Source organism: Gymnodraco acuticeps, unplaced genomic scaffold (genome assembly GCF_902827175.1).
Source record: "Gymnodraco acuticeps unplaced genomic scaffold, fGymAcu1.1, whole genome shotgun sequence".
NCBI classification, from domain to species: Eukaryota; Metazoa; Chordata; class Actinopteri; order Perciformes; family Bathydraconidae; genus Gymnodraco; species Gymnodraco acuticeps.
In genome coordinates this window covers 1,223,597-1,235,175 of record NW_022991400.1, presented here as the reverse complement: position 1 = coordinate 1,235,175, position 11,579 = coordinate 1,223,597, and the positions used below count along the sequence as shown (strand labels likewise).

The window sequence follows — 11,579 nt, the reverse complement described above, 5'->3', positions numbered from 1 at the left end:
TATATCCAACCAGAGAAAAGGATCTGGGTCACATGACATCCCAGATAAAGGTTACTTCAATGTCCATTATGGAACACACTGTACAAGCAAACCCAAGATGTATGCCCTTGACAAACAAAAAAAGATGCTGCATGTCAATATCCAGATTCTTTATATAACCTGTGGGAACATAGTTATTGTAAACAAATCGAATTGCCCTTGAACATGTTATTATTAAGAACATGAGATTACTATTTTTAACTAATTTTAAGAATGTTTTGTCCTTCCTAACATCATGCATGACCAAGATTGTACTCTTGGGGCATAGCTTTATTTTAAGCTGAGCCCTTGCATCAACTGCTTCAGTGATGCTTGACCATCAACTTCTGTGTTACCATTTTTTTTTTTTTAAATGTCATAAACGTGTTGACCTGATATGTATTTCCCCTAAATACCTGATACAATGTTAGTATACTTAATGTCTTCATCAAGGAACGTTTCACATGAATGGTCTTTCAGGGGGGCACTGTTGAATGTATGATAACGTTTGAAAGATGATAACATTTGCAAATAATCTCTATAACTCATCTGTCTCTGTGTTTGTGTTCCTCACCCAGGCTCCTATGTATGACTCTACCATGGACCACATGATCTGGTGCCTGCTGGTCCTGGGAGCCACAGTGATGACCACCAATGCATGCCCCAAGTACTGTGTGTGCCAGAATCTGTCCGAATCCCTGGGGACATTGTGTCCCTCCAAAGGCCTTCTATTCGTGCCTCCGGACATTGACCAAGGCACGGTGGAGCTCCGTCTTGGAGGCAATTACATACTCCGCATCACGCAACAGGACTTTGCTAATATGACTGACCTGGTGGACCTGACCCTGTCCAGAAACACCATCAGCTACATTCAGCCCTTCTCTTTTGGGGACTTAGAAACACTGCGCTCACTTCATATGGACAACAATCGCTTGGTGGAGATGGGTCCTGATGACCTGCGAGGCTTGGTCAACCTGCAGCACTTCATCGTTAACAACAACCAGCTGAGACGTATCCATGACAAGGCCTTTGAGGACCTGGCACCCACCTTGGAGGATCTGGATCTCTCCTACAACAACCTGATGTCCCTGCCCTGGGACTCAGTCCGACTGATGATCAACCTGCACCAGCTCAGTCTGGACCACAACCTGTTGGACTTTATTCCAGAAGGAACCTTCACTGACCTGGAAAAACTTGCTAGATTGGACTTGACCTCCAATCGGTTGCAGAAGCTACCACCAGACCCCATTTTTGCCCGAGCTCAGGACTCAATGATCCTGACCACACCCTACGCTCCCCAGCTGTCTCTCAGTCTAGGCGGGAACCCGTTGCACTGCAACTGTGAGATGCTGTGGCTGCGGAGGCTTGAGAGAGACGATGACTTGGAAACGTGTGCCTCGCCTTCTGCCCTGAAGGGTCGTTACTTTTGGAACGTGAAGGAGGAAGAGTTTCTATGTCAGCCACCTCTTATTACCCAGCACACCCACAGAATGCTGGTGTTGGAGGGCCAGACTGCTAGCCTAAGGTGTGAAGCAACTGGCGACCCTGCTCCTACCATCCACTGGATCTCCCCCGAGGATCGGCTGCTTGGAAACTCCTCCCGAACCGAGGTATACAGCAATGGAACCCTCAGCATCAGCATCACCACCTCCAAGGACTTTGGCTCATTTACTTGCATTGCTGCTAATGTGGCAGGGGAGTCCACCGCCTCTGTGGAGGTATCCATCGTTCAGCTCCCCCACCTCAGCAATGGCACCGGGCAGCCATCAGCACCGAAGTCACGCCTCTCTGATATTACAGGGACCACAAGGATCAGCAAAGGGGCACCAAAGAGCCAACCAGAGAGGACTGTGACCGTCTCTGAGGTGACAGCTGTTTCCGCGCTGGTCACTTGGACAGTGAGCAAATCATCTCCCAAGGTGAAGATGTATCAGCTCCAGTACAACTGCTCTGATGATGAGGTCCTGATATACAGGTAAGCACTAGCATATTCTTCTAGGAATCTTTAAGTGAAACACAGCTTTTGTCAAGTGTCCCAGAAAGCCATGACAGTGTGAGAGTGAGTCAGCACAGACCCGGCGGAAGACATAAATCTGTGGGCGGGCATTTGATTAACAAAGACGGGCCCAATGTAAAAATTATATTGGGCGGGGCACATCAGTTTATTGATATTGCTGAATAATTATAGCCACATGCCCCCATCTGTATGTAACATGCTGTATGTGTGCCTGGAATTTCACTCAACGGAAAACAATACAGATGCCGACAGGTTTTGGAAGTTCTCGGGCACTCAGGTATGTGCAGAGGATGTTACAGAGGAAGGGGCTCAAATGCATAAAAGGGCACATTTTCTTAATCATTTAATAAAAATATGCCTGTGACAGTGCTAAAGGAATATTGAAATGTTTGTATTTAAAACAAACCCATGACTAAGGTTGGTTCAAACACTGCTTTATAGGTTATTTAAAAATAAATGCAAAGAAATAAGTGTTTCAGTAAATACTCCTCACATGATAGCTATCTCAACTTTTACCTAACCCTCTGACTGATTCACCAATTTGTGAGTTCTTCATTGTCAGTGTCCAGCTTTCAGAGAGCCACGGGGCCCCCCTTGGTGCTGGGCCTGAGTCAGTATGCACAATACAAGAACTCTTAAACTGAAACAGCTAAAGGGAATTCTGACATCATTCATTCATCTATCTGGACTTGTGCTTTTCCTACAGTGTTATGGACAGTCTAGCAAATGACTGTCGAGCACCAAGCCTCAGTCAATGTTAGGAACCGACTGTTGTGCATAATGGAACAGCAGTTATTATTCGACAATTAAAAAGGTGGATAGAAACAAAACCATTTAGTGTAATCTAGATGTGTTAATAATAGTTAGAAGCATTTCTTGTAGGAACTTGATGAAAGTATTCCAACCAAGTGGCCAAGAAATCCCTCCATTCAACTCAAGTTGAGTTTCGCCTTTTTTCTTTTTTAATTGTGCACAGTTAAAATATATTTTTTAGAAGCTGTCTGAAATGGTTAATTGGTCTAATCTCAAATTGCAGTTTACTTGTGCAATATAGAATCACAAAGAAGTAATTGGCAGTGGAACTAGATATTTTTTATAATATGTGACACCAATGTTATATTGTCCAGCCTTGTTCAATGGTAGTGAAGCAACTATTGCTCCCCCTTCATCACCTTTTCATCATCAGATGTCTCCCTCACTAAGCACTCTGCTGTGCTATACGCGGCTCCATTATGCTCAGCAGTCCAGAAACGGTGCAATTTCTAAGCCCAAGAGGCAGGGCTTTCTGTCAATCCAGCAACATGTGATGGGGATGAAACCAGCCAGAAGAAATCCAATTACTTAATGCCATTTAAATCTCTCTCAAAACTGTGGAAAGCAAGATATTTAGAGCTGTAGATCTTGTTGACTTCATTATGAAGCATTTTGTCCTTCTTGTTTCACTCAGATAATAATGTAGCAAGAATACTTTTCAGCCCTCCATGCCATTACTGCATACTGTACAACTTGAGCAAATAGTCATCTATTTTATATATTTGTATGTTCTTGCTAATAACATTTTAAATTGAAATTCAAAATTATTAATATAAATATGTAGCAATATGTTTAAACACAAAATACATTACTCCTGTTATATACAAATGTAAATAGCATTTGTTCTGATCTACACAGGACTAATGGAAAAAGAGTCATACCCTAAGGCCCTCATTATATATATATATTTTTTTTTAAAGCGCAGCACACACTTATCAATATTTCTGTATATGTGCCAGTTATAGTCAGCTGGTCAATTTTCAACTGCAGCATTTTGACGAGGTGTTTCAAAGGTGTTGATCGACAAAAAGGCAGGACATTTACATAACATGTCATTTAGCGACTAATCTAATGAAGCAACTTGCATATACTAGAATAGACAAGTACAATGTGACATCAACAATATCCACTTCATAGTAAATGTAGGCATGCAATGATTTAAAAATACACAAATTAGAGCTACGATAGTCTTTGAAATGAAACTGTTTGTGTCAGGTTGTTCTGGCATACAGTCCTCTGTAGCGCCGCCAGAAGGGAGAAAACTGTACTGCTGTCTAACACTGAAGAGAAAGTGAAAATATCAACCTTTCAACTGAACCTTTCTGAGCCCTACCGATGAGGTCGTCTGAAGAATAGAATTTGAATATGACACAGCAAGCCGAACTAACAAGTCGTTAGTGCTAACCCAGCCTAATCAATGACGTTAGCAAAAGCTGCCTCCAATAAGAGAATATAAAGTGACAATGCTGCTATGAGAATGTGATTTCCTACTTAAATAAGGTAGGGTTTTTTTCCTGTATGTATTTCTGAAAGCAGACAGAAATGTTTCACAGATAGATTCATGAAAGCTAAATTCAGTGGAGAGTAGTTAAGTGGAGACAACTCTCAGTAAAAGTTAAGATAAGAATGGAAGTTTGGAAATAAGTCGCTGCTTGAATTCAAGGGATCCAGACAACTCATTTCAGTTGCATTATAATGTTGAGCTCAGGAAGTTAGTCAGCAGTTTCCTCTTCAAACACTGGAGCCAGGGGACAATGTTATCACTGCTGCAGTTTCCATGACTGCTAAATTGTTACTGTTAAGGCCTGAGGTACAGGTCATACAGCGCTTGTATCGTTGCCAGGTTGAAAAGAAGGCTTTTTTTAAATCCCCAGAACATTTACTATTCTCAGATATTCTAAGGTTTGTTTCTGCTATAGAATCAGATACGGGTTGAGTACTTTATAATAACAAGTCTTTAAGTAGAAGTTTAAAGTGTCGTAGAATAACAACTTGAGTATGGGTTTACAAATTAGGTGAGAAGTCACAAACCTTAAAGGTGGGGTAGGTACGTTTCAGAAACCGGCTCGAGTGCACTAAAATTTGAAAGTACACAGCCGAAAAGAATCCGCCCCTTCCTTCAGACTTCCTTACAGAGCACCTCCTCCAACACACATGAACGCGCAATACACGCCCAATTACGGCACGCCCAATGAGGGCACGAGATACATTTGTGCGTGCACAAGATGGAAGGCTGACAGACAGGGCGGCATTCCAATCCGTTTAGCCGGCCCGGCTAAACGGATTGGTCGTGCTTTTTACAGTACTACGGCTTCCACAGATGACTTAGCACTTAAGATATTCATTGCTATCGGGATGTTAAGAGCATTCCATGGAATATAACAACAAGTGTATCTCGAGCCGGTTTCTCAAACTTACCTACCCCACCTTTAAGGGTAAAAAGTCTGTAAAAAGGTACAACTGACTGAAAAAGTAAATGTACTTCATTCAAATCACATTACTGTCCACCTCTGATGTATAATGAATCTCCTGGTTCTTTATGCAGCATAAATCAAATTACAGGTCGGCCTGCATCCTGTCATTGATCTTTCTGTACAATTGCAACACGCAGAACAATACTTAACCACATAATGGCTACAGTGTCAAGTCAAGGGAATTAATGTCAGTGCCCTCGTGTTGGAGAGATGAATGTCAGGTCTGAAATCTAGCTCCCAAAGCCAGCATTACTGGCTATTAGCTGTTAGATTCATGTCTGCTGACCTGAAAAACATACTGTAGTGTATTGATCACAGCTCACACAACAACAGCACTATCTCAATTTTGAAATGTCACACCTCCTCCAGGACTGTGACATTTCCACCAGGAGCGGAGGAAATTATAATGTGTGCACTTCAGCAACTGCAAGAATTTATAATGTCGTTAAAGTGTCAGAGAAAGCACTTTGTTGATTTAAACCAGTGGAAAGCTTTACTGGATAGATCAGACATTAAAAAAAGAAAACACTTATTTCCGTTCATTCAATGGAAAACTATTGTATGTAGGCTATACAGTAAAATATGAAATTGTTTGCAAATTACCAAATGACAAATGCATCTCCCTACAATGAAACAATGTATTAATGAACAATAAAACACCTATTTGGTCAGGTTATGCTTCTGCTAATACCTCAATATGAACTGGAGCTTATGGTGGTGAATGTTAGCTAATGTTAGCTAATGTTAGCGAACTTACAGTGCAAATGACAGAGTTACACACTACACATGTCACACATGTGACATTATCAAATCAAAGAGCAACATATAGTGTCATGCTAAATATTTGTAATTCTGCCTGTTTTGTTATTAGCAACTTTATGCTAACACATTAGTGCTTTCACACTGCTGTCCAAAGTTGACTAGCAAAAATCAATGAATAGAGTTCATTCAAACATCAATGTAATAAAGCTTAAAATGCCTTGTCATGTGTCACATTTCAACTACTTTGTTTTTGAAGTTATGGTACTGACAATAACCATTTCCTTTTATGCTAGCTGCTGCATTCTCATATTCATGACATACGGGCTTATCATAAGATAGTCCCTGCAGCGTTGGCTTCATGTTTACATGAGCTATGCTGTTATCAATTACAATATATCAAGCACAGACTGTAACACAAACCACAGACCTAAAGTGGTCCCATTTTCATCACAACTTCCTTTTCCTAATGCCTCCATCCATTACAGTTAGATAGAGCGGATGTTTTATTGCAACCTGGAGATATTCAAGGGTATAGGCACAGACACAAAAATGTCACGGCCCATTTAATTATCAATACAGCTGCCGAGTCTCAGAGTGAGGAGCAGACAGAGAGAGGCCATTAAAGATTTTGCTTATATAAGCATAATCAAATTTCCCAGCAGCACCCTGATGTGTAGACCGAATCAATGGGCAGGAGACAATTTGGCATGACCTTGTCTGTATTTCTAGAAAAAAAAAACAGCCTTAGGAAATCAGTAGAGAATTAATAATATTGAGCGATTCTTTGCGTAAAGAATCCTGAAAATTAAATAATTTAATTTTTCGTTGTAAAAAACTGCAGTCTGGGGTTGGTTATTTGTTTATTGTCATGTGTTTCTTTGAACTGAAAAATATGTAGAGTTATTAACCTAAAACTCTATTGCAAAGCTTAAAGAAGCCTAAGCCATGAGCCCATCTCCTCCTATGTCTCCTCTCCCGCTCTCCTCTTCCTCTCCCCTGCTTTCATACTGATTAATGCTTTGGCCTCCCGCCATCATCGGGAGCTAAGCAGGCCACTCGACAAATTGCCTTTTGCAGCCTGAAGGGGCGGGAAAACGTTATCTCCCCGTGATAAGTACGGGCATAGGTTTCCCTGGACTTTGGATTTATTCCTATAAATTAAAATGAATTAGCAGTCTTTGCAGACAACCTGAAATCAATTAGACCCAGACACAGGAGCACGCAGCGAACAGCGGAAGCATCACCAGGCTAAAGAATTCACTCCCAATCCCAGGCAGCCAATTATAATAGGGTAATGAACTGTAGCACAAGTTTGAGAAGTGGAACTTTTTTATTGGAAAACAGCTTTTTATGTTGGAGCGGTGGTGACTAATTGGCATAGGGCAAACACTGAAGTTGAACTCATCTACAATCCTTGATATGTGTCGGATAAATGTCTTTTTGGTGGGAAAATGTGAGATGAATGAACCAGTCACCATGAGCAAACTAATATAAGATACAAATCTGCTGCTTAAATCTGGATAACATGAATGAAGGGAACGGACAAATGTATGCATGTTACACCTTACTTCAAAAAGACTGAGAAAAAACGTAACAAGAAAATAATAAGTGTTTATTCGTCCAGCTAATTTTTAACTTGTTACACAAATTATGCCTCAATAAAACTCATGTGAGTAAGGCGCTGCTAATCGTTGCTTTGCATCCTGTGTGAACACACCATTAGTGATCAAATCAGATTGTCCAGAAATCACCCACCTATCTGCTTGGTTGCTATGGTAACAATGTAGAAGTCATCAACTTTATAGCTACACTGATGAACAAAGTATTAGAAATGGAGGTCTGTCATTTTGCCATCCTTTTTAAATGCGGTGCAGAACTCCTTCGGCACACCAGACAATCTCAACAAACCCCTATTGTGTGTTCTCTAGTCACCCTGAAGTTCAGACCATCAGGTCCATGCATGCAGGGGAATCTGGCATGGCAGTGAAGGAGTGATATCATTGTAACAGCAGGTGTGAGATCACTGCAGCAGTCCCTCTGCCGCTGGCCGCCGTACAGCTCGCCTTGTACAGTTGAACGCTCGCTGTATTGGCTCGACAAAGTGTGCCCACTCTCCAGTCCTTCATGCCTTTCCTGGTTTTTCAACTTATTTATTTATCACTGCTCCAGAGCTCCAATATCAAATGGACTCTCTGTGCAGCGCAGCAAGACAGATGGCTCTGAGGGATAAAGCCAATTATTGTTGGCTGTCTGTTAAAGCTGTACAGACTTAGCAGTGGAGAGAAACTCCAGGGAATGCAAATGGAGATCCTGGCTCTCCCATATTAATGAAAAAGTGCACAGTGAATAGAGCTTGCATTACCTTCTGTAGCAGTTAGTTAAGTCTACATGTACTCAAATGACATGTGTAGCTCTTTCAAATGCTGAAGGCTCAATCCATTATAGCATTTATTGTATCACTCCCAGCTTTTTACAACTGCCTCTGTGTCAATTAACGAGATACGGGGCAAGGTTATTATAAGAGAAAGAAGTATTTATCTTAATCGGGTAATTAACCTGCAGGTCTTAATTGTTTTCCTCCTTTTTGTAGGATGATCCCAGCCTCCAGCAAGGCTTTCTTGGTGACGAACCTGGTGTCAGGGACTCGCTACGACCTGTGTGTGCTGGCCGCCTGGGACGACACGGCCACCACGCTCACGGCCACCAATGTTGTGGGCTGCGCCGACTTCCTCACTCAGGACGACTACGCCCAGTGCCGGTCCCTGCCCAGCCAGCTGCTGGGGGGCACCATGATCCTGGTGGTAGGGGGCATCATCGTCGCCACCCTGCTCGTGTTCATCGTCATCCTCATGGTGCGCTACAAAGCCACAGATACTGACCCACCGCTAGGCAAGCTGTCAAGTTTCAGTGACACACACTCTCAAACCAATGGGGGTCGAATCGGTCCAAACGGAGTTCTCATGCCGCTGCCTCAGCCTCATCCGGAGCCCAAGGTCAAGGCCAAGGTGACTCTGCAGGACGAAGTGGTGGAGTTCAAGTGTGGCTCCCTTCAGAGCAGCCTCACCTCCTCTTCCTCATCCTCGGGCTCGGGCTCAATGGCGGGGGGCTCATACAGCCCCAACAGCACACTCGCCAGTATTTGGAGGTCAGCTAACCCCAAGCCCCGCACCAACCTTGACAACCTGCTCGGGGCGTTCAACTCGCTGGAGCTAAGGGGGGGGCAGGGCCGGGACCTGGGGGCCTCCAGTAGCGCTGCCATGGCAACAAGGAAGCCCCACACGGACAGGGAGCCGCTGCTGGGCCGGACCCTGGACTCCAGCCTCAGCCGGCTCCTCATGCTCCCGCTGGACTCCAGGCCAAAGAGGAGCCAGTCCTTCGACATGGGCGACATGACGGGGGGGGGCCGCGTCCGCTCAGCTGCGCAACAAACCCCGCAGGATCAGCAGCATCTGGACTAGGAGGAGCCTGTCTGTGAACGGCATGCTGCTGCAGTGCGATGAGGAGGGGGACACGGGGGGGAGCAAGGGGACAATAGACAGTGCTGACTGGGTGATGGAGAGTACTGTGTAGGAAGGATGGAGCGTCAAACACTGCCCAATACACTAGGAACACTGAACATGGACTTGAATTAAATGTATGATGTCAACAGATTTCACATTACGGAATTAGGTTAGTTAAAAGCAATACTATTACGTTTTAATACAAAATATTAGGCTCAATTTAATAGTATTGCTTTCAATTAACCTAATTCAGCTATGTGAAATGTGTTGAATTAAAGTCAACATTTCAGTGTTTTCAGTGTGGTCTGCCAAGCCTAGACAGAGCCTTTGTCCTGCATGAAGCATCCTTTGTATCCCTTCCTCTCCTCAGAACAGACTTTCACGGTCAAAGCCAATACAAACTTCAGGAATAAGACCTCTGAATGGTTCTGCCTCACCCTTTGTACAGAGATGGATTCAAATGGCTGAAGGGAAGTGACAGAGCAGGGCCGTCTGGAATATGTGACACTGTATATATTTAAAGTATGTAATGAAATTAAAGTTTTATATTTTTTATTTTGCTGGTCAAACACAAATGAGAACTGGACTCTGCCTTGACTCCAAGGCGTGACCAGTGGTTACACTATGAAAACCTCTTCTGTAAATTCATTTTGGTTACCTACTTGTGCAGTTTACCCTTGTCTGGGGAAATGGTAAAGTATATATATATATATATATATATACACGTAGATGTAATGCTTTGATTCATGAAGATTTAAGAAAAAAGATTTATTCAAAAAAGCTGTATGTGAATATATTTACTTTCTATACAGAGTATATATATTTGAGGGGGCACTCAATAATTATGTATGCCAATCATATAAAGTTGTATGTGACTGCATAGATTATAAAACCCATCATCTCCTATGGCTTTTCTCTATGTGAACACTAATTGTTTAAAAGATGCCAAATTATTGACGCACATAATTTTCCCAGACAATTAGGCCTGCTTAGTTTTTGTACATTTGTTAGCTTCAGGAGCATAATACTAGTTTTTCTATGGGTTTTATCGTTTATAATGTAGTCCCCCCAGTTCATTGAAATGACAACAATTATCTCTGACAACAATTATCTAAGTAGTATGAAAATATTAAAATGCCTGAATGGCGATATATATACAAAGGGCTGTCAATGAACTGAAATATGTAATTGCAATGATGATGTCACAATATACACACACTGAAAAACTGAAACGTTGACTTTAATTAAATGTATTATGTCAACGGATTTCATTTAACTGTATTAGGTTAGTTGAAAGCAATAATATTACAAGTAGGTACAACTTAATATGATGCATTCAACTAACTAATACAGTTTTGTGAAATTAGTTGACATAATACATTTAATTAAAGTCAATGTTTCAGTTTTTTCAGTGCGCGATTAATCGCAAATAAAACGCACTTTTGTTTTTATATGATTTAAATGTACCTAAAAGGGATATTTTCTAGTTTTGAATACTCTTATCAGCATGGGAGTGGACGATTATTACTGTTCTTTATGTTTGTTATTATTGCAACAATCCAAAACAAAGAAATTATAAGTTAATTTAATGTAAGGCAACTTTACTGCGCCCATCGCTGCCTGATTTCCAAAACGACACGTTATATCGCATTAACTTTGACAGCCCATATATATATATATATATATATATATATATATATATATATATATATATATATATATATATATATATATATATATATATATATATATATATATATAACTCAGCTTTTTCCTTGCAGCCTGATAGCCAACATATATATATATATATATATATATATATATATATATATATATATATATATATATATATATATATATATATATATATATATATATATATATATATGTTGGCTATCAGGCTGCAAGGAAAAAGCTGAGTTATGATCACAACATTTCTAGCCTATCATAGGGTATTTTAATTACCTTGAACTTGGGTGAGTTGTCTTCACTTCT

The 11,579-nt window shown here is 41.3% G+C and overlaps 1 protein-coding gene across 1 annotated transcript; it reads left to right on the top strand.

Moving 5' to 3' along the window:
- Positions 1 to 600: 600 nt before the first annotated feature.
- LOC117532363 (leucine-rich repeat and fibronectin type-III domain-containing protein 2-like) lies at positions 601 to 11,287 on the top strand. Its single transcript, XM_034195674.1, is given in 3 exon segments — positions 601 to 1,993; positions 8,675 to 9,482; positions 9,484 to 11,287. Coding segments are annotated over 3 exon segments (2,370 nt in total). The 5' UTR covers positions 601 to 602; the 3' UTR covers positions 9,655 to 11,287.
- The last annotated feature ends 292 nt before the right edge of the window (positions 11,288 to 11,579 follow it).